At 48.3% G+C, this 26,383-nt stretch overlaps 6 protein-coding genes across 6 annotated transcripts; 4 read left to right on the forward strand and 2 right to left on the reverse strand.

Moving 5' to 3' along the window:
* Positions 1 to 5,467: 5,467 nt before the first annotated feature.
* Positions 5,468 to 7,522, forward strand: EDB82DRAFT_576430 (ankyrin repeat-containing domain protein; the record flags this gene model as incomplete). Its single annotated transcript, XM_065609973.1, has 6 exons — positions 5,468 to 5,849; positions 5,886 to 6,299; positions 6,356 to 6,793; positions 6,899 to 7,317; positions 7,388 to 7,447; positions 7,487 to 7,522. The coding sequence occupies 6 exons, from the start codon at positions 5,468 to 5,470 to the stop codon at positions 7,520 to 7,522; spliced, it is 1,749 nt and encodes a 582-aa protein (XP_065463770.1).
* A 574-nt stretch (positions 7,523 to 8,096) lies between these two features.
* EDB82DRAFT_557571 (uncharacterized protein) lies at positions 8,097 to 12,277 on the forward strand (the record flags this gene model as incomplete). Its single annotated transcript, XM_065609700.1, has 9 exons — positions 8,097 to 8,186; positions 8,268 to 8,297; positions 8,416 to 8,569; positions 8,640 to 8,818; positions 9,576 to 9,720; positions 9,754 to 11,270; positions 11,304 to 11,420; positions 11,532 to 11,899; positions 12,025 to 12,277. The coding sequence occupies 9 exons, from the start codon at positions 8,097 to 8,099 to the stop codon at positions 12,275 to 12,277; spliced, it is 2,853 nt and encodes a 950-aa protein (XP_065463771.1).
* A 1,742-nt stretch (positions 12,278 to 14,019) lies between these two features.
* On the reverse strand, positions 14,020 to 15,224 carry EDB82DRAFT_207419 (uncharacterized protein). The gene is made up of 2 exons (XM_025726505.2): positions 14,650 to 15,224; positions 14,020 to 14,548 (listed from the first exon to the last, which is right to left on the reverse strand). The coding sequence occupies exons 1-2, from the start codon at positions 15,071 to 15,073 to the stop codon at positions 14,067 to 14,069; spliced, it is 906 nt and encodes a 301-aa protein (XP_025581065.1). The 5' UTR covers positions 15,074 to 15,224; the 3' UTR covers positions 14,020 to 14,066.
* A 1,632-nt stretch (positions 15,225 to 16,856) lies between these two features.
* On the reverse strand, positions 16,857 to 17,500 carry EDB82DRAFT_207456 (uncharacterized protein). The gene is made up of 2 exons (XM_065607217.1): positions 17,415 to 17,500; positions 16,857 to 17,292 (listed from the first exon to the last, which is right to left on the reverse strand). The coding sequence occupies exon 2, from the start codon at positions 17,190 to 17,192 to the stop codon at positions 16,899 to 16,901; it is 294 nt and encodes a 97-aa protein (XP_065463772.1). The 5' UTR covers positions 17,193 to 17,292; positions 17,415 to 17,500; the 3' UTR covers positions 16,857 to 16,898.
* A 2,334-nt stretch (positions 17,501 to 19,834) lies between these two features.
* Positions 19,835 to 20,632, forward strand: EDB82DRAFT_207508 (uncharacterized protein). The gene is made up of 2 exons (XM_065607218.1): positions 19,835 to 20,265; positions 20,325 to 20,632. Exons 1-2 carry the CDS (start codon positions 20,051 to 20,053, stop codon positions 20,491 to 20,493), a joined length of 384 nt encoding a protein of 127 aa, XP_065463773.1. The 5' UTR covers positions 19,835 to 20,050; the 3' UTR covers positions 20,494 to 20,632.
* A 1,198-nt stretch (positions 20,633 to 21,830) lies between these two features.
* On the forward strand, positions 21,831 to 24,072 carry EDB82DRAFT_207515 (uncharacterized protein). The gene has a single exon (XM_025726507.2). The coding sequence runs from the start codon at positions 22,304 to 22,306 to the stop codon at positions 23,975 to 23,977; it is 1,674 nt and encodes a 557-aa protein (XP_025581067.1). The 5' UTR covers positions 21,831 to 22,303; the 3' UTR covers positions 23,978 to 24,072.
* The last annotated feature ends 2,311 nt before the right edge of the window (positions 24,073 to 26,383 follow it).

Consider the following 26,383-nt stretch of genomic DNA (forward strand, 5'->3'; position numbering starts at 1 on the left):
ATCTTTCCCACCAGTTGAATGCCGTTTTTTACTGTACATTGTACAGTATGTTCTTGAGACCAAAACTGTGAGACACCAGCCGCTTTCATTCTTTGCGAGGCGGTGTATGTGTCCGCAAATTGCAAAACACAACAGCACAGCAGCTGTGTTGTCGTTGATCATCGGACTGGCTTGTGACTGACAATCAGTCACTTCGCCAACCAGATCCTCAGATGATAGTCATGATTTGACACACTGATTGCTTGCTTTGTTTCAGGGGACCACATCCCACTGTCTAACTGTCACTGACTGATGCAAGAAGGGTTGTTGATCTTTTGATGTCGTCTCGTCTATCAAATCAAACCTTCGTTTATCGTACACCCTTTGTTAGTACTACAATGCACAATGCACCACAATACGACACGAGTTTTTTGTCTGTCTTTGCCTTTGACGCGCCTGCGTGCTTTCCCATTTCTCTTGTCTCCTTCTTTGTTCGTCTTTATTAATCAGGTTTATTACGCTGAATATTACTCGTTTTAATCTTGGCTAACCCCAAAGCCGTGGGGGTACACAGAATCCATACCTTGTAGTTTAGTACTAACATCGAAGCGAGCAACAAAAGACAAGTGTCATTGATCGATCCAGATGCTCGCCTCATTAACATTCAACCTTCCCCACAATCACCTGTTTCGTTTACGATAGAATCTCTCTTACTGGTGCCTCTATCCGTCTGCGTCGACCACGATCGACCCTTGCTTTCAGGGCACGCAGATGGTTGCGTTTAACCACTTTGGGTGTTCTGTTGTCTCTGCATCAACAACACCCCTTCCTTCATCCACCAATTAATGCCTACTTCCTTACATCCTCGTGAGCTCTCTCTTTCTCCTACTGCAGAAACCCATGCAATGCAAGCCAGAAATCCCCCGATGACGACAGTTTTGGCATGGATGGACTTTGTCTTATGCGCTAGGTGGGCGCATGAATCTGAGTCAAGTCGCCTATCAACATGTCAATGGGATCGTCGCCCCGACAGTATCACAGAGGACCCTGAAACTGCCCGACTCTCATTTTAGTTACCCATGAAATGAGAATGAGGTGCTGAAACTACCGGACGATGTCACGACGTTGTAGAAAAGGTCCTCTATGTGATCATAGCTGGTAGATATCCGAGCTTTCTTGACTCGTTATACATGGCACACTTCATTTTACAGCGACGATCGTAAATAAAGAAGGTACTCGAAACGACCCAATCCTATTTGGCGCCGTTTAGTGATCGCCAAATGCCTCGGTCGTTTCCCGTGATTTTGGAGCAGCTGCTGTTGTCGCTACTGCATACAGGCAGTGCAACCACCCTTGCTTTGCCTGAAAGGCATTCGGAGGGGTCTCGGTCTCGGTCTTTGCCTTGGCCCTTTGGTTCAACCTGTGCGATAACGGACATGTCTTGATGTGATATCAATTCTCTAGTCTGCTACTGGCACGCATACTTGATATTATCCTTTTGATTGACGCTCCTCGTCACGTTGACCCGTCCGCCTGGGTACTAACCCCGCGTTCTGAAGCCAAACCCCGCATCCTAAAAGGATACGACGACAAGGCGCTATCAGCGCATAACTGAAAATCCATTTCCACCATGTAACATAGCATTCATTTTCGATGCAGTGATTGCTTACTGTTCTGTACGGATACGTCCAGATAGCCTTTCTCTACTCTGGCTCATGCAACTCCCAATAGCGCCTCTCAGCTCACCCTCGAGAACTGTCCATCCACTATCCTTCTTCCACAGCCCACCCACTCTCAAAACAGGGCTCAATAATCGTGAGATTCTGGCGGTGAAGATTTGATTCCTCTACTTTCTTGGAATTTAAGGGCTGAGTCACGAACAACATGATCAACTATTTGAAGCTACTGTCTTGATCACGAGATGACTACCAGCCATAGTTTGCTGCAGTGGAATCACATACAGCCAAGTTATATGATATACCACTAAGCATTATGGGGATAGCATAGCAAGGTGTCAAAGAGTCGGTCATTCTTGATGCACCTTACAGACTAACCACCTGCAATCAAGGCAGCTTACTCTTGGAATATTGCTAGGTCCGAGACAAACAGCGGGTATCTCTCTCTAGACATCCATTCACATTGACAAGAATGCAGGTACATTGGTCTAAATACCTTCATCTCGCTCGGTCTCTTGAAGTGTCCGTCTAAATCTTCACCCGCAGCTCGCATACTGACCCGCATACTACAATACTGCCGTGCTCCATCCTCGTGCATCGTCCAGACATTGGACCCAAGTCTCGGCCGGTTGTTGTACGACTGGGCCGACTCAAAAAGAAGCCCACCCCAGTCAAGTCAATGTCTCATTGCTGTTTATACCGAAAGAAGATGCGCGGTTTTTTGGCAAAGGGAGGTGTGGGCTGACTCTGCTGCAAGATGGAACACGGGATGGGTTGTACAGCAAAATGCCATGCCCATGGACGACATGAGTGAGAACTGAGAAATGAGTGAACTCAACTCAACTCAACCCCATCTCGTTTCTCCCCATCCCATCCATCCTAGTCAGTTCCATTAATCCAGCCATGAGCCGGTCGACCGCCGGATGGTATCAAAGACCAAAAAAGCCACGTTTACAAATTAGAGGAAACAAGCATCCTACGACATGCAAGATATGCTGTCTATGACGGTACAAGAACGGGTTTCCTAGTCCATTTGCTCGTCTGTCCATCCACGTTGTCGTCAAAATTGCCGATCAGGGATTGGGCTTGATGTGCCCTCCTAGATCTTTTGCCAAGAGATTTGATTTTCTCCGAGAGGCCTGAGCTTCTCAGCCTTTTAGATGTCATGCTATGCCTCAACATTTTGGTGAGTGAGCCACGGATACAAGGCTGAGAATAGCAACACGGGCATGGCTCGAAAATTCCAACGGTTCAATTTCTTTAGATTTTGATGAGTGGATCGGAAACCTCCTTGTTGATCCAAGCTCCAGCTCTGTTGAAAGCCATTGTGGATTCTTGAAAATTTGCTTTACCGTCCAGACTTTTCTAGACTAGGGGATAGCTTCATCAATATTGAAGAGGAAGAGAAAAAAAGAGGCTTGGTTTTTTTTTTTTCCTTTTGTCTCCGTACGCTAACCTCGATACGAAATTAACCTCAGTACTTGACGATACTTCGTGTCATTCACCAGCGGTCCATTATACCAAAACCTGGTAATATTGAAAGTCAATCGCAATTTCTTACAAAGAATGTCAACAGCCACGCCGTCTCACCGCGGACTGCAATCTCACTCGCCCACCAGTGGAGACGTCGTCACTTTTCAGCTTTCAGCCTTCTTGTGGAGAGGTTGAGCTTGTATTCAGTTGAGGAATTCAGGGCTAAAAGGCAGTGAGTCGTGATGGCTCGAATTGACGTGTTGTTGACTTTCATATTTCCTCCGAAATGGTTCAAGTCAACAACACCATGGCTGAAACTGTGTGATGCAATTCATTGCTCCGCGCTTCTTGGCAGGGGCTTAGAGACGTGAATCAGAAGAACGTTTATTATTCCCACTGCCCTGTTACTTACTGTGTAATACTGTACCTGTACAATGTCACAGTTGACGAGCGCAATCGATTGCCAAGATGGGATTACGCAGCGTGGTAGAAAGATAAGGCCAGCAAGCAACATAAGCAAAAAAGAAGGCTGAGACTTGGTTACGACTTGACTGACCACGCCTAGTTGTTGATGATGACAACAACTGAAGATCCGTGACGACATGACAACTGAGCCACTACAAGCTGGCAAGACGATAACGATACGAATCAGTGGATGTTTTCGGGTCCGCGGATCATGGAGAGCGGACTCTCAAAGGCCCGAAATTCCACTGAAAGCATAAAAGCAGTAGTAAAAAGTCAAGTTCAAGTTAACCTGCTGTGACGTGTGAGATCATCACTCCACTGCCTCGAGGTGCGATCGGCACTTTGTACGCGTCTCGAGTGCCGAGACTCGTTTTCCGGTTTATGTCTGTCTCCTCACAAAAAAGGTTCCCTCGGAAGGATGGAAAGAGTAAAACTGGCTTTTGTTCTATGATGATGTTTCCGAACAACAAGAACCCGGTCTCCCGAGCCATATCCGGACCAGGTCGGTTATAGTTGCTGTGTCAAGTAGTAAACAAAACTGGAACTTTCGATATCTTGTCGTCATGGAGGGGAGTGAGGCATCTCTGGTATAGGGTAATCTCCAATCCGTGAATGCAGACACTTGTTGAATGCAATGTACAACACATCAAATAATTGGTACAGAGTAATTGCATCATATGACTGATGTGTTGATCTTTAATCGCTCTGTATTATGTGATATCTCGAAACGGCGGCATCGTCCGCTCCTCATATTCGCATTGCGTAGACTTTGACCTTCATATGCCATCACAATGCAGTTCGACAAAGCACATATAACCACAAGGTGACAAAGAAACCAGACACACTTAATATTGTCTAGACCATTCAGATCCCATCTCGTGGCGTCTGAATTTGAAGTGAAACGTGCCATAAAGCCAGGGTGCGGCTGTTAGTAAACACTCCATTGTCAGCATGAGGTGTTCCGAAGTCGCTTCAGCTAAACACGCCGCAAACCATGAGTCAAACGCCTTCAATATCGATTTGAGTTGAACAAGTGCTGGTGGATGGGTATATAGAGGTTGTAATGCGCTTCGAAGTGAAACACCACCAAACCCAGAATTGCAACTTTACCCAACTCTCAACTAATGCCGGCCTCTGTAGATTATTTGGTTATTAAACATGTTAAAGTAGCATCGAGTCTATTCACATATTCTTACCGGACGGGAAATCTCCCTTTAGGTAGACATACCGACAGGAGCCTAGTTTGTTCTGTGTCGGGACGTATCATGCTGCATCGCAATGTCCTGAAGAAAAGACCAATCTAATGTATCTCATATGAATGCACTCGCTTCTCTCATATCGTGTACTTATCAATATATAGGTCTATTACGAATTGTAGCTAAACCGACCATTCGATATTCTTGCAATTGCTATAAATTTTAGAAATAGGATCTTGTAGTAAAACATCAGATATGTAAACATGTGAGAATACACATCAATGATTCAAGGCGTGGATTAATTTAAAGAAACTGGTCATCTTATAATTGCATCATCATAGACATCATAAGTACTGATATATGTTTGCTTTTGAGTCGCAAGGTTCGCTGTAATTCAACCTCATCATACAACATTGGTCCTTCGTGTTGAAGAATTCGGTTTTGTTTTAACACAGACAAAAACATGGCTGATTAAATTAAATCGCAAATATAATCCCAATAACTACCTATTCAATAACGATTCGCGTCATGGCCCCAATTGAAGTACTACCCGTGGAAGTCATCCATCATATTGTCGATTTGTGCATCGATGAAACCATCGACACCGAGTTATTGACGAAAGCGTAAGTGCCGTTGACTCAGACAAACCATCACTTCTATGATATTATTCGCCCCCTCATGTGGGTAATCATTGTCTGCCAAGCAGCTGAAGAAGGACGGCTGGATGCCATCAGGAAAGCGCATCAAGATGGAGTTAATGTGAACATGACTGGAACGACAAAACGTGGACAGAGAGGCACGCCTCTACAATACGCCACAATGAATGGACATCGTGACATTCTCGAGTTCCTAGTTGAAGTTGGCGTCAACCCTCATATCCCCTCGACAGGACTCTGTGAATGCTGGTCAGTCGGCACAAAGTCCTATGCCCTTCACACGGCACTGGCTCATAGTAAGGTCAAAGGAGCTGCAAAGTTGCTTATTGAGGGGTTGGGAGTATACTGGTCCTATCCCGACATGCCTGCCTTGAGAGACGAACGACCTAAAGATGAAGATGAACGTGATTAAATCTTCGACCTCCTTATTAACCTTCTAGGACCCCAACCAGCCGGCGAGACACTACGCTACGTTCTTGATTACCACGTGTATAATCTTGAAGAGGGTATACTTGCAAGAAACGATCTGGATGCCTCCGTTCGTGACTCACTTGGACGTACGCCTCTATTTAACGCTGTATCTTCTGGACGCCTAAAAACTGTCAAGTCGTTACTGCAGCATCCGGAGGCCGACGCAAGTGTGACCGGGCACTATGGCCTCATTCCGTTGCATTTGGCTGTTGATATAAGAACCCTACCAATTTTCGAGGTGCTTCTTCGACGACTAGAGGTGGATGCAACAAAAAAAGATGACCGGGAAAGGACCCTTTTGCATCTCGCTGCCCTGCGTAGTGGAGTGGATATTGCAAAGCTTTTGCACGAATTGCCCGGAGTCGATGCAGCGTCGCCAGACGGTGAGGGAATGACAACACTTCACTGGGCTGTTCGTGGTCGCGATATCGTGTTTTAGGCGTGGAAAGGAGGGAGGTGGAAGCAGGGATATCCTCCGTTGAGTTAGTTGAGTCAGGGACTTATGTAACCGAAGGCCTTGAAATCCTGAACATCCTACTAGCTCGTCCAGAGGTAAACGCCGGTCTACACGACCAGAAAGGTCTCACGCCTTTACATCGCGCTTGTTTGCTAGGCGATCGCAAGGTAGCTGAGCTCTTGCTTCAGCGGGAGGGTGTTGGTCCCAACGCACGAGGCCTGAATGGACAAACGCCTCGTCATATCGCAGCATCTTGCCGTCTTCGTGGTGCATTGGAGCTGATGGATCTACTCCTTGAGCAACCAGGCGTTGAGATAACTGACTGTGACTACGATGGTCGCACGATCCTGCATTACATAGGCGGGGGTCTTCCACAAGCCTGGCGAGCCAAACCTGTCATCGAAAATGCTCTCCGAGAGGGTGTTCCCATTGACCGAGTGTCTAAAAATGGCTTAACAGCCTTCCACTAAGCCATCTGCAGCAGCAACTACTTAATCGCCAAATTCCTGCTCTAGTTAGGTGCAGAACCTATAGTCTCGAAGCGGTTCAAGTACAACCACAGTTTGCTGCATCTTTGCACAAGCGCTCCAAACTCACCTGAGGATCACCGGAATGAGGTGGTAGAAGAGCTCATTTCACGAGGAATTGAAATCGATACTTATACTGACTCACCTCTCTTCGACATTGATAATGACGAAGATGAAAAAATTGACAACGTTGAAGGCATAAGATCAGCGAGTCTTGTCGTCGGCACTGACTGCACACCACTTATGTGGACAGTATTAGGAGATCAAAGTACCAAAAACATGGAAATGCTACTCGATGCGAGAGCAGATCCAAATGTGCATGTTGTAATCAGGGATCTGGAGCTTGAGGGCAAGACCAAGAGCAATCGACAAGCGTTTCTATCCGGAGTGTTCCGTCTTGCTTGGGACCCTGAGGGAGTAAGCGATGAAGACATTATCATGATCGAATAACGTCTCGAGTTGTTGTTAAAACATGAGTCGTGGCTAGATTTTGATGGACCAGTGGACAGTCCGCTACAGGAGGCATGTGAAGCAGCAGAAGATGGTCGTATGCGGCTGTTGAGGACCTTGCTGGAATTCTCAACAGCTAAGAACGTCAGCCAGAGGCATGTTAAAGAAGTGATTTGCGAGTATGAGAATAAGCCGCAGCATGAGGAAATTCTCTCTGTGTTGAGAGCGTTTGAGCAAAGACTATTCAGTAAATAGGTTGTCTAGTGGGTAGTAGAACAGTTGGCCTCCTAAGCCTTAGGGTGCAAGAAACAAAAGTCTAAAAACTATAGTCTAAAGAGCATAAGCTGACCTACTAATTTCGTCTCTTATGCTTCCAGTGGTCAATTTTTCTGATACCCTGAGGGTTGTGAACTGGCGTTGTCTTTGATGGTGGACGGTTGGTGTTGGTCAGAGGCTATGGAGTTGCTCAATTCTCAATGAGCAGTGCATCTGATTTTTAGAATTAGTTATACTTATTAAAAACATGATGAATACTTATTCGGTTGCAGTGAAAGCAGTTGTGAGTAGATGTTCCATGAATTCATCGTGTAAGTCGAGTGAAGTCACGTGAATAGTCACGTGCAATACTTTATCGGATTTTCCCGCTAGCCGAATCGCGAATTGCTGCTCCGGCAAAGATTCGTGCCAGCGACCGACCTCATTTGAGCTCACCCAAGCAACAACCTCACCCACCAGCTCAGCCCATCATGAACTCTTTCCGCATCGCCCGTGCGGCTCTCCGAGCTCGCCCTGTCGCCGTCCGAGTTCCCCTCCAGCGAAGAACCTACGCCGAGGCCGTCCCCGACAAGGCAAGACCCAAAGAAGCCGGACCCGGCTACTGATTTTAACGAACCCGACCCGGCTGACCGTTATCGCAGATCAAGCTGAGCCTTGCCCTCCCTCACCAGGTATGACCACCGCCGTCGCGACAAGTCGGATCGAGATCGAACACGATACGACCTAATTGAACCATTGCCATGATGGCATCGCCGCCAATTGATGCATGGAGCTAATTGCCGCACGCAGTCTGTCTACAAGTCCCACGATGTCGTCCAGGTCAACATCCCCGCCGAGTCTGGAGAGATGGGTGTTCTCGCCAACCACGTTCCTTCCATTGAGCAGCTGAAGCCTGGTCTGGTTGAGGTTGTCGAGGAGTCCGCTGGCTCCAAGCAGTTCTTCCGTACGTCTTGAATTACACCAATCAATTTTGCCAAGGTCCGGACAAATCGCTGATGGAATTTTTTGTTTAGTCTCTGGTGGATTCGCTACCGTTCAGCCCAACTCCGTCCTTAGCATCAACGCCGTCGAGGGTTACCCCCTTGAGGACTTCAGCGCTGAGGCCATCCGAGCTCAGATCGCCGAGGCCCAGAAGGTCGCCAACGGCAGCGGAAGCGAGCAGGATATTGCTGAGGCCAAGATCGAGTTGGAGGTGCGTATTTAAGTGATATGTTTGCGATTGACTTTACTAACGGATACCTAGGTTCTCGAGTCCCTGTCTGCTCATGTGAAATAAGCGTGCAGTTAGTTTGTGGTGACGGAGGCCCTTGTACATCAAAATATTCTACCCATATTAGCACGAAAGCTGTGACAATTGATACCAGTCCTGGTTGTGCTACCTCCTAAATGCACTTTAATTCGTCTATTCTCAGTGATTAATTTGTCTTGAATTGTTGTAAGGTGGGCAGGTTTCAGTGACGTCGTTAGAGCAGAGTCATATCCACGACTTCCTCATTTGCAACACCAGACCAGACTTGACATGCGCTCAACCCCTAATATTGATGACACTACACAATTGACCTTAAAACTTCCCCTTACAATATGACACGCATTCCAGCACTTTGTAGCGATACTCCTTATCGACTCATTGATATTCGGGCTGTCGTCAACGGCCGTTCGTCTGCTTTTCTAGCAGTGTCGCATGTCCTCTTGTACGCAGTTCGCCTTTAGAAAGAGTCGACAAATCCTGATACCAGCTCGATATGATACCTCCAGGCGTTGTCGGTGACCGTGTTCGTCAATTGCAAACCCTCCCAGAAAAACCAGCCGCGAGTGAACGACCTTCAGTCTCTCCTGAGCAAGTGCGCAAAAGCATCACGTTCGATTAGGAACAGCGAGCGATCGATGGACGGAAGAGTCGTGTATCGAGAGATAGTGATCCCAGACAGAAAACGTCGAATCTGCCGCAGAGGGAACACCAACGAACGAGTGTTGCAAGAGGACCCAACAGTCGAGATCCATCGTCACGGCCGGGTGTTGCTAGATTTCAACCCCGAATTAGTCATGTTCGAAAGGTTTCAGCTCGCCCGAGTCAACTCCCACGATACTCAGCTAGTACAGAGCTGCTGCCCCCCGAGTCTATGTTAGCATCGAATGTTGCCTCGACGGACCCGTCTCGTACCGTGAGCACGACAGAGAAATGTCAAGATGCAATGGATATCCTCGAGCAGTACGGTATACCCAGGCCCGCTGGATGGTTTTCAGACGGCGGCGCGAGCACACCAAATCGAATAGTACAGAACAGGCCTATACTCTCGCAGATATGTCATTCATGCGGCAAGCCTCTCGCTCTTGAACGATACTGCTCGCACTGCGGACATGATTACTGTATAAAATGCATTAGAGAAATTCCTGGCAATGTCCCCAAACACAGTATCCCTACGTTTTCGACCCCATACAAGGGACATCATCATACGGACAGAATTCCCGAGTTACCTACTCAAGAAGAGCATGCTACAAGCGAGGACGCCCAGCCTACGCGGGCTATTTTGGACACAGCCCGTCGTCGCAAGACTTCAAGGTTCGCATCCGAGCCAGAAACACCAAAGACTCCCCGTCCAACCAGAAAGAAATCTCGCGTAATACCTAAAATTGATCAGGAACTCCTGAAACCAGTCCGAAAAAAGACCATTGCAGCACCAACAGAGATATCTAACTCCGTGAAGAACAACCCCTTTTTCATGGCAGACCGGGGAAAGATGAAAAAGGCTCCTGAACCTGCAATTACAGCGAGATCAGTGCAAGTGGAACGAAAACCTAAGCACTCCGATTGCGTTCCCGATCGTCTATTGTCCAAATCGCCCCGCGCTTCCCATGTACAGGAAGAGTGCTCTGATCCTAGCTGCCGAGCGACACACGCTGGCCATCACCCTACCCGGCATAGCATCAGCTGTACTACTCGACGCAGTTTGGGAGCCCTCGTGATCGAAGGCAACGACTTGGATATGATTGACGAGGATAAGGATAAGCATGAAGTGAAGCACGCCCCAGCAGTGGCGAAATCACCATCACGACAAAAGTTACAAACGAAAATTGATCAACTGTATCATCACGGGCAAGACTTGCATCACTCACAACATATCATGGAGCACCTAGCAGCTGGCGTCAAGACTCTTCCCTCTTCGGCAACAGAGGAGAGGCCCCCTCGTAGACCAGACGGGCGCTCGGTGATGGACGGTTACAAGCTGAGAATACACAGCCAACCCAATTCCGACCATAGTCTGAGTCAAGACGAAACTGTGACCGTTGGAACAGAGACTACCAAGCATAGCCTAAGCAGAGACACGGCAGTTCCTGGTGAGATTGAATCAAAGCCACTTAATCTTAACAAGCACAAGGGGGATCGACACCCACGTCCAAATTCCCACGAGCCCCATGTCAATACTCATAATGATGCCCATTGGATAAAGCCCGTGTTGGGCAGTCATGGTCAGGCTTGTGACGTGCAAGAACATCATTCGAGATCACTGACTTCACGGCCAACTGGCGCAAAGCTTACCCCGGCACCACTGATACCTAACAAAGGTCTCGGTACCTCACCAGCAGAAAATGGAAGGAATACGCCACAAGTTCAAAACACTCCCTTGCCAGCCAAAACATATAGTGTGAGCCCTGGGTCTCATAGATGCACCAACGAGCCAGATGAGCCAGTGCCTGGAGTGCACATGTTACGCAAAACAGTCCCGCGAGATGATCCTGAAAGGCCGAATGCCGAGACGACCAACATCTCACCGTGGAGAACGAAATTAAGGAAGGTCGACAAATCTGCGGAACAGCCATCACACCAACGTCTGACCCCTTCTCATGTAGAGAACTGGAGGAGAGAACTGAGTAGTGTAAATCATCGGACTCCAGTATCTGAAAAGAACAAGAAGGAGGATTGCATTAACTACAACCCAAATCAGTACATATCACCACAAGCAGAGAAATCCTCTCGATCTTTTGCCGAGGTTGACTTGCAGAAGAAAGCTGAACCTGAGCAAAGCGCTGTATTCAAGTCACCGGTACCTCGTCTCAAAGTAACCGACGTTGAGTTATCACTCGCTCGGCAAGGTGACGAGGAGCTCATGGCCAAGCGTCAGGAGCTCCACGATAAAGAAGCGGAGGAGCAGAGTAACCCACAAACTCTAGACAAAAAAGACGATCCAGAACGCAAAGACTCAGTGATGTCAGCTGTGATTCATGACCCAAGACCCATGATGCCGTATAAGCATATGTGCGCCTGGCGGGCGCGGTACATGGATCTAAAGAGCCAAGTTGATCAACTCGGAGATGAAACGGGTTGTCCGTTATCAGAGGGACGAGTTGGTACCTTTTGCTCGCATACTCACACAGATATCGACATTGAAGGCCTTACAGTCGTGATGCATTTCAAAGGCAAGGACGACTTGGTAGTCAATACCGATCTGAGAGAGGGCCTACGAGAACACCAGAGGCCGCAAGGGACAGCAAAATTGTGATACCAGAATCCGGATTGATTGGAATAGTGACATACAGAGTTGGACCGGGACTTGCGGACCGAGAGGTCATAGCAAGGTTTCATTCTTCAATTAACATAAGTACCAATACACCTACTTTATACCAAACAATAGAGCATTATTTTATATCCTAAATCCCGATCACCTCGACGAGACAAATTGTATCAAAGATTTGTATGTATATGAAACACCATGTCATAGTGTTGTATAAGAAATGTTATCTATCAGTATAAATATGCAGTTACCCTGCTGCTACACGAAATGCTTTCTTCTTCTCCTCGACAAGGCATGCCCCTCAGCGTTCAACGGCGTAGCATAACTTAGCGGATGGCAGTCATTCCAACGTCAGCGAACGTAGCGAGACATTCCTGTCAAGGTAATCAATCAGCCAACGGGGATGATTCCACGGCTTCCCGGTCTAAACACCCCCGGGCCCTACTGCAGGCTCCCCTCTTCCCCGGTTTGCTAGAACTCACGCCAGGTTTTGGGATTCCAGGGGGTGGCCGGAAGAAAAGAAAAAAAAAAAGGAATCCTCTTAGTTTGAGGAGCGGTGACAAGGGGAGTGATGAAGCGCCCCTTGTCTATTTTTTTGCTTCTTCTTCTCTCTTGGGCTTTGAGTTTTATACTACGTAGTGTATGCATGTAGGGCTGGCGTGGTTCATCATTAATTATTCCTGACGTGATTGAGAGAACCCCTAGGGAGCAAAAGTGCAGCACTGTTGCTGTGGTATAAGTGAGGCGAGCAGGGTGTAACCCAGAACAGGATCGACGCCCTCATTTTTGACGAGGGTGTTTCAAGATGGGATGTTGCTTGTTTAGCCAACTAAGGACCTACACGAAATGTCGGGAAAAGCAATATGATCTCACTTTGAGGTAGGTAGGGGTGAAGTGATGTTCGTCATATGAACGCGCAGACAGGGTAAAAGGTAGGGGAGACAACTGTACGGAGAGGGTATTCCCACGTGTGTCAGTGCCAAAAGATTCCAGCGACTAAATATTCTAGGGGTCCAGTCTCAATTGAAGCGGTGAGAAGGAAAGGGAACCTGAGTTTGACTTGTCGGTGAAAACCCCTTTCATTGTTCCGACTTGCTGTGAAGGAGCCTGGAAACGAAAAACCCAGCCTCATGCAATGCAGACTCTCGCTCGGTATGAATGCAGCCGTCAAAGGCACAGACACAGGACTAGCATCGAATTCTCAAACCTGCATCTGTACCGGTCACCAGGGGGTCCCTTGCCTGTTATAGTATGAGCCATCGAATATAGCGTTCTTATGCACGTAACAACAGGCGAGTCTGAAGAAAAGTTCCGATCAAGAAAGGCGCTAGATTTCGAGAGCGGTCAAGGCTTTTGACAGCGGTGTGTCTAAGGGTGAATAAGCCCGTGTTGTTTGAATATGAACATGAGTCATGTATTTAACAAGCGCGTCGGTAAGGAACACGCTTGTGGAAGTTTGTGGATCTTAGTCGGCAGTTGAAATAGTTTACGAGAACTGCTGTTCAGGTGACGCTCTAGACGCTTTGCTGGGAATTCCAACACCATGGAAGACGACAATGTCTCAAGCTGTGGCCAAGATGTGTCAAGATGACTCGGATGTGCTCCATGGATGGTGGACAAACATGAGCATGGCGTGGAACAGGCAAACACTGTGTAGCATTCGAGCAAACAAACAAGGTATCATGGAACGACCCAGCCGACGGGGCATGGTCCGCTCCAGGGGTTCCGGGTTTAGCTCAGACCCTGTCAACATAAAGAAGGGAAAGAGAACAAGAGAAGTTCGGGGTAATCAACTTGATTGGGTAATTGTTATTCAAGCCTCCAAGACTCAATGACAAACCTCAACTCTAACGAGGTCTGTGCTTTTACCGCTCAGCGCGCATAGTCGAGTCGACACAAGCGACGGTCATTGTCTAGCTCGAACGAGACTCATAGCTTGAACTCGTGAAGCTCCAGACCCTGGATGCCAACGTCAACCTTGAACACATGTCCACCATACTCGCGACTCGTTCCCTCGCCCTCGTCATCCTCTGCGGTTGTGATGACGAGTTCAGTACCGACGAACTGCACACAGGTCGTGTTCTTTGTCGGCACTTTGACCTCGCCTACAATCTCAGCCGTCTTGGGGTCGATCCGAATCACGCGCCCCTCTCCGTAGACGGCGTGCCAAATGAAGCCATCAACATCTACTCGGAAACCGTCCGGCTCACCTGAGCCATTATGGGTATAGAAGACACGCTTGTTGGAGATCTCTCCGGATCCAGTATCGAAGTCGAATGCAAAGATCTCCCTGGCACTTGAATGTGTGACATATAGTGTCTTCCCATCCGGAGACCAACCTGGCGTGTTGGGAATCGTCATATCGGAAAGCTTCACCTCCCGCGACTTGGAATCCATGAGATAAACCGCTCCTGGATTAGCATGTTAGACTGTAGAGGTTTGTCAAGGGGAAGGAAAAGAAGAGGTCCATGCGGCTGTTGCTTGACGAGGACACCGGGGTAAAGTAGCGTACCTTCAGGCTTGAAGGGTCCAAGACCAAAGTCTGTCATGGTTCCGAGCCAGAACCGGCCGAGAGGGTCCACGCCGCCGTCATTACTACGTAGACGCTCATTCGCCGGCTCTTCGAATGGCTGGATGAGTTCATATGTCTCCTTCTTGACATCAAAGATCGCCAATCCATACTTGACACCCAGAGCGATTCGCTCCTGTGGGTCGACGCCAACAATGTTGGCCGTGACAGTAGGACATACATCCAACTGAACTGTTCTGAGGGATGAAAGGCCCTCAGCGACCTTGACGTAATGCAATCGCTTGTTACGAATGTCGACAAAGCGCAAAGTGTCGGTAGATTTCTCATAGAAAGGTCCTTCGCCCAAGAGACAATGCGTCTCAAGCCAAGGCTTCTCTATCGTCCATTGTTGAATGTCGGCGCCCATTGTGTTAATTGAGGCTGGCGTTATATAGTGATCCAGGTATACGTTTGAGTTGAAAGAGCACAGAGATCAACGCAGACAGCTATGATGAATAGCGGGGTTGAGGTTTATGATATGGACTGACTCTGTGATCTGAGAGGGGAAAGGCGGGTCAAGACAAATAAAGATCGAGAGTGGGGGAGTTTTGCTGTAAAACACAGCATAAAGTGCTCGGCCGTGTGGATTGAAAGCTGAAGATATACTATAAAAGCGTGGAAACGGAAAGAAAACGCGATGGATAATTGCAGTATCACTGATGGCTAAATTCACGTTTGGCCAACTTGTCCGGTTCGGTCCGGAGATGATGGCAACATACTCCGATCCGATCCCGGGGCCGCCGGGCCTATAACCCGGTTCTTCATCATGACTGTAAGGTTTGTTGCAGGCGATACACAGAGAAACCCAGAAGCGTAGTACTGCATTTTCTATACTCCTCTAATGTAGTCTAAATGCTTGCTTCACATTCTTCCCTAGTGTAGCTATGCAAGGAGATGTCACTAGGATTTGGTGGCCATCAAGTGGTCCGACCATCATGTTGGCTTGCTGTGGCGTTCTCTGACCAACAAGCTGTAACAGTCGATCTTGCCTTGTGAAGCAGTGGCCCAAACTGTCGGGACCAACTAAGTACCGCAAGAGATATCATTGGATGGCCGCACTCAAATGTCTTGTGCGTAATCTCTTTGCGCGCTTGCGCCAGTGTAGTTGGGTCTTAACCACAGCTGCAGTACGCACGCATGGTTTGCGCATTTAGACGCCATTGTGTCTAGCATCTAACACGGCTGCCATTGCCGCGCTCATACATATATTGGAAAATGTCCTTCAGATCGGAAGAGACCTTGTACTGTATCATGAAGCCATGACCTGCCTTTGTTTGCCAGTCGGTAATACGTACTACGTATCACCGCCCACAAGCGACATTGTAACCTCACTGCGTGGGGGAAGATCAATTTTGGCTAGCCCCCCACGTGCGTTCTTTCTTGGGTTGCTCAATCTTGAACTTTTTCCTGGATGAACATCGACACTCATCCCCATGGCCATGAAACGTTTCCCAGCTTTATCAGATCCTGAGGTGGGTCACGATTCATCAAGGTAAATGCTGCCTCCCGACAATCTGACTGTCAATTATGCTTTCTCTCCAATTGACCATAAGCCATCAACCAAGAGGGGACGCGAAGCGACTGCGAAAAAAACACTCAGTTCAACAACATAGGATTCAACGGTAAACCTTTCGAATCGTTCCCCTAGCCATCAATGATTAGGTCGTCATCGGGCAGCAACACCACCTTCATGGTAATGAACTGTAGCGCGGGAGGACAACGCATCAAAAGACAGCTCAACCCGCAGTTCCCACACATCTCTTGACCGGTCGAAACGTATGCAAAGAGACTCACATACACCCACACCGCTCTACCTTGTGGCAGCAGTGATGCTGCACTGTCTGGAAAGGGTGAAGCGGACACGGCACCGTTGGGTGACAGGTGTCGACCAACACCGTTGCTGCATTCACTAGTTTTGAGGCGCCCATGTCAGCCGTTGGTCGACGGTTGCATCAATGCATCAATGCATCAGTGCTGTGCTGCTGCATGTCTATGTATCCGTATGTACGTGTAGATGCAGCAATGGGCTCCTGCATGAACCAGGCCCAAGCTGCACTTCTCCATGAAGGGTCTAGAGTGTCTAGGTCTCGGCTCCGTGACTGTGACTAATTGATTGTGGGCTGAAAGATTCAGGAAATACCACGCTGCCAGCACATCCCGGACCACCACAACAAAAGGCATGGCAGGGTAAATTAGTTGCAGGACGCAATGCATGCCATAGTTACAGATGCCCGTTGATTAGCTGGCCGGCCGTGTTTGACCTGGCTCGGACCCTTGGCTGTTTTCCCTGACCGCTCATGGTCACGGGAGCCGTCGAGACCCATGATCACCACTGCTAGACCGGGGGTAATTGTCGAGGCTGAGCCGAATTTTGAAGAGGCCATAACTCGACAGCTATTTGAGCGTCTCTGTGTACACCCTTGTCCACGCAAGTGACTTAGACTCCCAGCAGATATGCAAGGCCACGTTCGAGTGTAGGGTACCATTGGGTGTAGGTGACGTGACGCGACAGTAAAGCGAGGACAACACCATCGAGCTTCTTGACAGCGACAAGTTCGTCAACAGCGGCTAATTTATAACATGGATCTAATTAAGACGGCGATATTAGCTTTCGTGAATGAGCGGGCAGAAAAACCAATAAGAATTCGACAACTAGGGACGGGCCGGCAAAGGATGGGGACAATATAACAAGGGATGCCTTAACTCACTGCATAATTGACAGCTATTTCGAGCTGAAAGAGAAGGTTATAAAGAAAAGCAAAAGAGCCCGACCCTAGTAGCGTCACAGCAACTTGTTTCAGCCTCGTAGCTTGGATTGCCCTTGCAAATTTTTTGTAGAGGTGCTGTCTCAAAAGACTAAACATGAGCACCAACGTGGTGTAAGTGTTGGCATAAATGTAACTGTGCAGGAATTATCAATTCCCTAAAGACGTAGAGGGATCATCAGCAATCCTACCCCCACACTGCCGAGACCGCCACCTCACAAATTCATTTCTTGTGTTTGATTGTATGTGCCGGTCTCTGAAATTAGAAAAAATTGATGAGACATGATATTGTATCCAAAATCCGGAGCCCCTCCGCCATCGACATCATGGCTAAACTCGGATTGCGCACCTGGGGTCCAATGAAACACCAATAATGACCAAGTTGAAGGAACAAGTCGGATCATTTGCCTCGTAGAAACGCCATTGCGTCCACTCAATGCTAAGAACGCCCCGTCCCGCGGTGTTCAGCGCCGCAACGTGCCGTCAAATAAGACAATTGCGGCACGGCGTGATGTGATAACGGTTCAAGCCACCCGTCGTTGAAGATTTGGTGGCTTTGATCCACCTCATTTCGCTTTTCTCGTGAATTCATTTCCTGCGAGACTTATGATGAGTCGCCCATTAACAGTCACAGCCATATCATATCATCCCTGAACTCTTAAAAGCGGCCGCACATTGCTAATCTAAGATTAGAAACCGCCATGTCGACAATTTTGATTGTTTGCTTTTGTTCTTTTGTCGTCATTATGGCTTTGATGAGATGGAGAGAAAACCCTTATGATTCGGTCTGTGGCCATTCATTCAACTCGTGTGACGATCCATAAGTTTGCTCGCCGCGGCAGTGCTGAAAGAGCAAGCCATAAATGACGGGTAGTGATAGCTTGCGTTTACCTACCAGATAGTGCGGTAGGATCTGGTCTGCATGCTCTGCGCGTGACATTATCGACAGGTACGCAATGTCGCGTTTGATCGTGTGAAAGCTTGCTAGCCTCCAACCACTTCCCCGGTACAGGCGCTTGTGCCAGCCAGTGTGCCAGTCACAAACCCGGCATTCGACGCAATGCAGATTGGTCTCCCCACTAGAGACAACTGTCATGGATGGCTGCATCTGCCCGGGTGGGCCTTGCAGCTCTTAACCAGGTAACCAGGGCCCCTTCCCCGGTAGAAGCCCCTTGTCATGCAATTCACCATCACCCGTCAGAGTTGCTGTCGTCCGATGCACCCACACCCCTCGGCCAAGGTACCGTATATCACCGCTCCAGGGGTTTTTTGTCGAAACTAAGATCGAGAAGCAAAGTATTGCAAACAGTCATATATCAATCCTTCACATGTTTTCTTATCAGTTGATGTTGTAGAGGAGTGTTTTGCAGGAAGTTTTAGGAGGTTATAGTTACCTTTCAGTGTGAAAAGCAACGCAATGCCCACTGAGCACGTAGATAAATTCTCTGAGCGGAACTCGTGGGTACAGTGACTAGTCTTGGCGATGCCAGCAATTGAGAGCTAGCAATATTTATCGTGGAAATGGTCAACAACGGGTAAGTCAGGTCCCTTCCGCGTGCGTGGCGTGTCGTGGCGCGAATTGTGTGGAAGTTTGGTTTAGAGAAAAGTCAAAGGGTTGACTAGGGTGCCAACAAGATTGACGTCTGACGGTATTATTATTTGACGCTCGAATGTAGAGTCTTGGGTATTGGATATGGATCAAGTGGATGATGGTGAAATTCGAATTGTTGCATTTGACAGCTCCTGCCTGTTGTTTCTGTTCTCCAGTTGCTCTTGCCTGGAAAGTAGCTATTGTGATAGGTGGCTGCCTAAGGTATCTCAGAAGACACACCCTCACAGAATCTGCCTCATGATTTCTATTGTTTTCGCCTTCTTCCCGTGTCTTAATTCTGATCCTCCTGCAGTGTCAATCCCCGGCATCATCACCAAATCAACATGTAACAGAGTAAAATGTCACACTCACACTCTAGGGGTAAATATAAACAAACTCTGCCCTTCCTCATCCTGCAGCCCTGCCCTACCTATCCCTACCTTGGTTTCCAACGTCTCTTTTGGGGTCTCACCCACCCACCTCGGGGCAAGACAATGCAAGTGAGTGCTGTCTTGTCTCATGCGGATTCATGGCCCTGGTTTTTTCCGCTTTTGGTGGGCAAGTCCAAATGCAATGCCATGTCATCATGAACGACACTGCTTGTAAGTGAGATTCGAATTGGTGGCCTGTTCGAGGCCTACAACCCTTTCCCACGTCAGCGCGAACTACCAACGAACTGTAGTTCATATTCTTGCTAATGAAAGAGAGAATATGAGAAAAAAAGAAAAGAAAATACATCAACTAATGTTGCATCAGATAATTAGTACGCAATCAACCGCTACTCAAGGGACCAAACAAGCAAGCAAGACCTTGTAGCGACTAGCCAGGATCAGCTAGACCAAGGTCCGCACCACCCAAAACCACGGACACGGGGCACTACGACGATCTTTTGTTTCTTTGTCCCATCTCAGCTCCCTTCCACGTTCCTCTAGCACGTTGCCCTGAAGTACAGGTACAGCACTAGAGGTACCTAGCTTACCATAGCGGTATGGAGGTTGCTTGTTGCCTCTTTTCTCTTTTCCTCCAAACCGTTTTGTTATTGCTTTTTGGATTTGCGTTACCGCCTCTATCTCTGGCTTGGCAAATGCTTTGTCCTTCGCTCACGTACACCAGATTCAATGGCCCGGCCCACCCCGCGTCTCTCTCAGAGAGTAAGCGCCTACAACGGAAGTCCTTGCGCTCCCGTCGTTCACTGAACGGCCGGTGCGCCTGTTAGCATCTGCAACTCGATCGAGGACATAGTGAGTGAGATACGTACTGAGTGTACTGTATGACGCTTGGGCTTGGGCTTGGGCGAGACGGGCCGCGCTTGATCTTGCGCGGGAGCGATGCATTGAACTGATCGTGGTACAACCGTGCCCACGGCTGCCGTACATATTACTGCGGATACGTACACATGGCATTCCCGTTGACCGCTCTAGCTTCTCTTAGGCTCCGGATGCCTGGGTACTAGCCCGCCAGCTTCTAAGCTAGTCGAATGATGGGCGGTGTCGAGCTTAGTTTAGCTTTGGACACGCTGCACGGCATCCCACAACTTTGTTGACTGAGGCCTGCTTCTTTGCGGACCTGGTGGCCTCGCATGCTTTCCCTTCCGCCTATTGCTTCGTGGCGACTTGAACTTGGACTACATACGGGTCGTCGATTTCTTGTTGTTTTATCAAATAAGGGTAGCAGAAATCGTACAGTACTCGGCATGGAAAGAAACCTGTATGGGAAGCACACCGACCGAGCAAAGCAAAGAGAAACGAAGGGAAAAAATTGCCATGAAAGGCGAAGCTACCGGCAGCTCCCCGTTCGTTAGCACACCCCAGTCTTCTAAGCCTTGCTGGACTTGGCTACGAAGTTTACAGAGCAGGGGTATCTCAGTGACCTGGCTTGTATCCGTACATGCGTCTGCATATTCAGTCTTCACGACCCCTGTTCAAAACGCTCCCCGGCACTATGACCCATTCATCTCATCACCTCGAGCAGAGCTTGTTCGTTGTTGGGTCCTAGCTCTCAACCCCAGCTTAGTCTGAGAACTAACCACGGCTTCTTTAGCTAAAGGTAACTGTGGAACTCGGTCTTTAGATGACCAGACCAGCTCTGGGGCTTGATAAGGGCAGGTCGCCGTACTACCAGGGCCAGCTCAAGGCTCGCATGTTCGTACCAGAGCAAATAAAGAATACCACACAGTGTGGCCAGTAGCCCCATCTACGACAGACTCGCTTCTAGATATTTTCTCGTTGGTGGTGCCGGCCATACATCTTACATCACCAGACCGTTCCTGTGCCTGAACTTTTTGCTCTTCTTTCATCTTTGTCACTCTTCTTCCTCCCTCGCTCTGTTGCCACCTTTTGGTACTTGGCTATACAACTTCCTATCAGCCTTCCCACCCATCGACAAGGCACCATCAAAGCCAAGGCCACAAATTGCGCCTACACCTTCCAGCTCTTTGTACTACATCTCAATAAGCCGAGATCCCTCTTCAACGAAAGTGACGTGGGACCCAGGCACAGCAGAACCAGTAGTTGAGTTGCGAGGCGGAACGATTGCTTGAGACCTTAGCTTCATCATAGCCAGGCATTATTAGCCATTCAGAGTGGGAGCTTGCTTCTCAAGTCTATGATTTGCTGGCTGGCCTGCACATTCGTTCATATAACCCTGCCGTCAGTCTTCTTTCACGGCCACACCTGCGTGGTTCAGCTTCATTCTCAATTCCTCTCAGATTGAGTCAAGTTGCGTGCTCTCGAGTTCGCTTATAATAACTGCCCTGAACTCCGCACTCTGATTTGTTTGATCACAACCTAGTTGGAACACTAGTTTCTGTTCAACAATCGATAATACAGCGAAAACTCTCGAGTTGTTTCAATTGCTTGATTATAAAGGGCAAGGTTGTTGCTTCGGTCGCAGTCAATACGACTTACCTGATCTATCCCTCAACCCTTTTACTTCGAGCCAGGACTGTGTGGGTTATCTTCCCATCTAGTCCGCAGTAACCATAGTCAATCTGGCTATTCCATCGACAAGCCTGTGGTCGCAGGCGCAAACTTCTCTGAGCAGACCAGGTTCTGCCGCGACAGACTCGACGGGTGCATCTCCCAACTCACCACTTACACCATCGACACCAACCTGGCCTTGCCGAGACTTCCCTCAAACGAAAGCGACTGCTAGTCAGGATAACAAACTACCATCCATAGCTAAGTTCGAGCAAGATCCATGCACTGGCCCTCGTGGCCAGGTGAGCACAAGCGGTCCCTCAATGTCGCATACTGAGCCTGCATCTCAACATGCGCCAGGCCGCTCTTCGAGGTCACCCATGGGAGAAGGTCTAATTTCACCCACCTCGACTCGGCACGCACATATTGGTGATCGCGATGTACGCCACGATGGGAGCAATACCCCATACGCCAATGGCGAGGAACGAATGCAGCAGGTCCCTCAAAAGACTCTGGGTGTCCACAACATCCTCAACCCTTTAGAGCCTCGGCCATCGCCTTCTGGAGGCAACGATCCTATGCATCCAGCCCCTCGTCATTCTGACTCTGCGATGCATCCTCAAACACCCGGCTCGTTACCTGGACCCTTCAATGCGACAAGATCGTTCCCACACGGGCAAACTGCATCTGTTTCTCTTCCAGGTACACCCATAGGATCATTGACACCTCTTGGGGCCCCTACCTCAGGACGCAACTCACCTGTAACAGGGTATCCTTTTCCTTCAGTTGGAAATGCCAGACAAAGAGCTAGCCCGACGCAACATCCCCGAGCCATAAGTGTCAGTCACGTCCCGTCTCGCGAACCAGACGCTCGCCAACCTTCGTCTTTGCATGGCAAACGGCCCTACGAGGAAATGGCAGCTGAAGACAGCAGACCTCACTACCCGACTATGCATCATCTATCCGGAATGCCAGCTGGTCCTCCCTCTACACTGTCGGACTCTGGTAGGTTGCATGCCCAGGGGCCGATGTCTTCTCCCGGAATACAACCTCATCACTCTGGTTTGCCGCCAAGCCATATGACAAGTCGCCAGCAACCGCCTCCACCACACCATCAAACTTCATATTCTCCTAATTTGCAAGCCGGTCGACCATTCCCCAGCCCTGGACCCCAAAACGACAATACCACACACTGGTCGGAAACACTACGAAGACAAGGCACAGGTGGATCTCTCTTTGGCGTAGAAGGACAACAAGCCTTTATGACACTTCCTGGAAACGAAACACCTATACCCGTTCATATGGACTTTTCTCATGCGTCTAAAAAGGCAGACGAAAAGAGACAACGAAATGCCGTGGCTTCAACGAGACATCGAAGGAAAAAGAAGATTATGCAGGAGGAAAACTCAAAACAATTGCAAGAGCTTCGGGATGAGAGACGGATGATGGAAATCAGGATTGAAGAGTTGACGCAGCAGCGAGACTTTTACCGCGACGACCGCAATCGCTTACGGGACATTGTTGGGCAGACACCATCAATCAGTGGTCTTGCTGGAGGACCCCCGAGCCCCACCTTTTCAACGAGCAACTCGTACGCAGAGACTGGGTCCATGGCCTCGGGGCACATGGGTTATGGTGGAGAAGGAATGTCAAACGAAAGGCCAAACCAGCGCCGCCGAACCGATGACCATCCCGAGTACTCACTGCCTCCGTATTCTCCTGCGAGCGTCACGAGCGGACACCCGAGTGCATCTCCCAGCCAATTGCCACCGATGCCCATGCCGGGTTACGGTGCACCATCACGGCCATCATCGGCAGCATCCTCCGCCACTAGCGAAAGGCTGCCACCATTGAGAACAATGGAAGGTCGACCCATTGGTCCGCCTCCTGGATCAGGTGTGCAGGAGCAGGATATGCGAACGGGACAGTGGGTTACTGTTCAGCCTCGAGCACAGGAAACTGGCTGGGCAACAAGAGACACGCATCGCAGACCTTGATGCTGCCATTCTCGATATTGAGATTTGCAAGCTTGCGTTTACACTTTGCAATTGATGGATACCTATATATAATATCGCAACGGTTCAGGTTTTCTGTTTGGATTTGGATTTGCAGACTAGCGGGTGGAACTCTAAGACGCATCTGTTGGGCGACCAACGAATTTATTGCAATTTGTAACTCTGTATTGCTTCATTTCTCTTTTCTTGTTTGGCTGCATCTTTTATTACTTGCGTTGAATCGTTTTGCGTGCATAGTGCTCCTTGTTATAGCAGCGGTGGTTAAAGGCTTGTATCTTTCTGTTGCAGACATGCTTTCATTCCCATTCTCAGCACTTGCTTTGGCAATTCGCGGCTGGTCCCTCCCTTCTGCAATCAGATACCCCTGGGTCCTTTTGCTCTTATCAACAGTACATTGTCGTGGAGACGATGGTTCAGTCTGTACACCAGCATGCAGCATTTTCACATGACAGATATCCCTGACCGATGGTATCATTAACCTATCTAAACTTCACTCATGTTTATTCATCATCTTTACATTTGTATTTTATTGTTGGCAACCTGTTGATACCAAATTGGAATTGTGAATCAGCTACCCATATATGTATTTGTTGTCTGAAAAAGTTATTTGGGACAAACCGGAGTTCTCTCGGCCATTGGGCTTTAATTTCATTGCATGGCAGAATGTTGTTTCCTCCTTTCGCTTGTACCACCTGATACCCTGGTTCTTGGGACGGATTGAAAAGCGCTCGAGTTATAATAGTATACTGCAGCATAGAGCGGACAGCATTCAATGATAATAGTCTATACAAGAGGCGTTTCTTGTTAATTACCCCCTGAATATTTTGCCCTGGCAAATAAATCTACAGGTGATACACGGCACAGTTTCAGTGAGGCATTTGCTTCAATAAGTGATGAGTCGTATGAAGAGAGAAAACTAACTACCTGCCACATATCTGACAGATTAGGCTTACCAAGATGACTTTCGGACGAAGCTGACGTGTCCGAAGCACCTGGTGTTCATGTCTTGTTGTCCCTGCTGCTGTCGGACTCTACTCGCCTCGTCCGAGGCTGTGGCCATGAGCGAAATCGCTTCATGCAGACGCGCTGTTTATGTCTGTGACGATTGCTGCATGCACCGACCTTAGCGGCAGTTGAACCAACGGAAACAGGTCTAGGAACAGGGATTTTGCCACAGTGTACAGCAATTACAGTTGCAACAGCAAAAAGGCATGTGTGCGTATGTAGGTAGAGTATTCACTTGCATATAACATACATATGCATGTGCTTCAATGCATTCGTCGTGTTACAAGATGGTTTGTTACTTGCTTAAGCTGTCACATCCTTCAATCTCGGCTTTTTCTGGGACCAGGAAGGGGTGGCAGCAGTAAGTAACTGTACATTACCATGAGCATGTACGTACAGTCACTTTCTGAAAGTGAGAGATGGGATAGGATGGGCGGCTAGCGGCTAAGGTACATTAGTTTCCTGTTCTATCATATTGTGTGCATGACCGGAGATGGAGTTACATAGATGGCCGAATGGATGGTGATTCACATTAGATCAAACTTGTACAAGCAGGGGTTATACGTATAGAGGAATTGGGCAGCTATAGGATGGATCAAGGTTGAATATCACTTTGTTAATGCCCAATGCTAACTAACTACCTAACTAACAAATCCTGAATAATCCCGATCCACTCTGTAATACGACAGGTAAATTACTATGGGTAGACAGAGACTTGTGCTACTGTGTAGACTGTGTAGTATATAAGATGTGTGTGATATTGGTTCATCAAGTTCCTCTGTCTCTTACCATCCATGATGTTCTTTGCTGTAATACCCGCATTAATTCCCCCACATTCCATGATCGCGCTATCCCGCGTGTCGGATCATCTAAAATGTAATCTACTTTAGCAAGGTAGACCTCGTCCTGGGCTAACAATCCTGGCAACGACAAATACATACGGTTATTATCCAGGTACCCGTGCAAATACCTCACCTACCTATAAGACGGATTCTTTAATTACCGTCATCTCATTTACAGAAAATGGAGGCCTCGTTATGCAAGTCTTGCTTACATATTCCTTTTCTTCTTTTGTTTCTTCTTTGCTTCACAACCTGCAGTTTTGACATGTCACTTTTTTTTATGTTGTCTTTTGATTCGCATTACATACATGCAGGGAACCTCAACGCAAAAAAGGCTTGCAGCAAAGATAGCCTCAGTCAGCCGAAGGAAGCGATGCGGCAACAACGCTAATGTACCTCGACCAAAAAATGTATGTACGTATCTTTATCCGTAAAAAGGAAGAGATGCCACGCCTGCGGTGGTGACGTTTGTTTGCTTGTTTCTCGTCGGGGTGGTAATAACTCGTAGCGAGATGGCTTTTTCTACGCCTCTTTAATATCC

The sequence above is a fragment of the Fusarium venenatum genome (assembly GCF_020744135.1).
Source record: "Fusarium venenatum strain MPI-CAGE-CH-0201 chromosome Unknown EDB82scaffold_3, whole genome shotgun sequence".
In the NCBI taxonomy this organism is placed as follows: Eukaryota; Fungi; Ascomycota; class Sordariomycetes; order Hypocreales; family Nectriaceae; genus Fusarium; species Fusarium venenatum.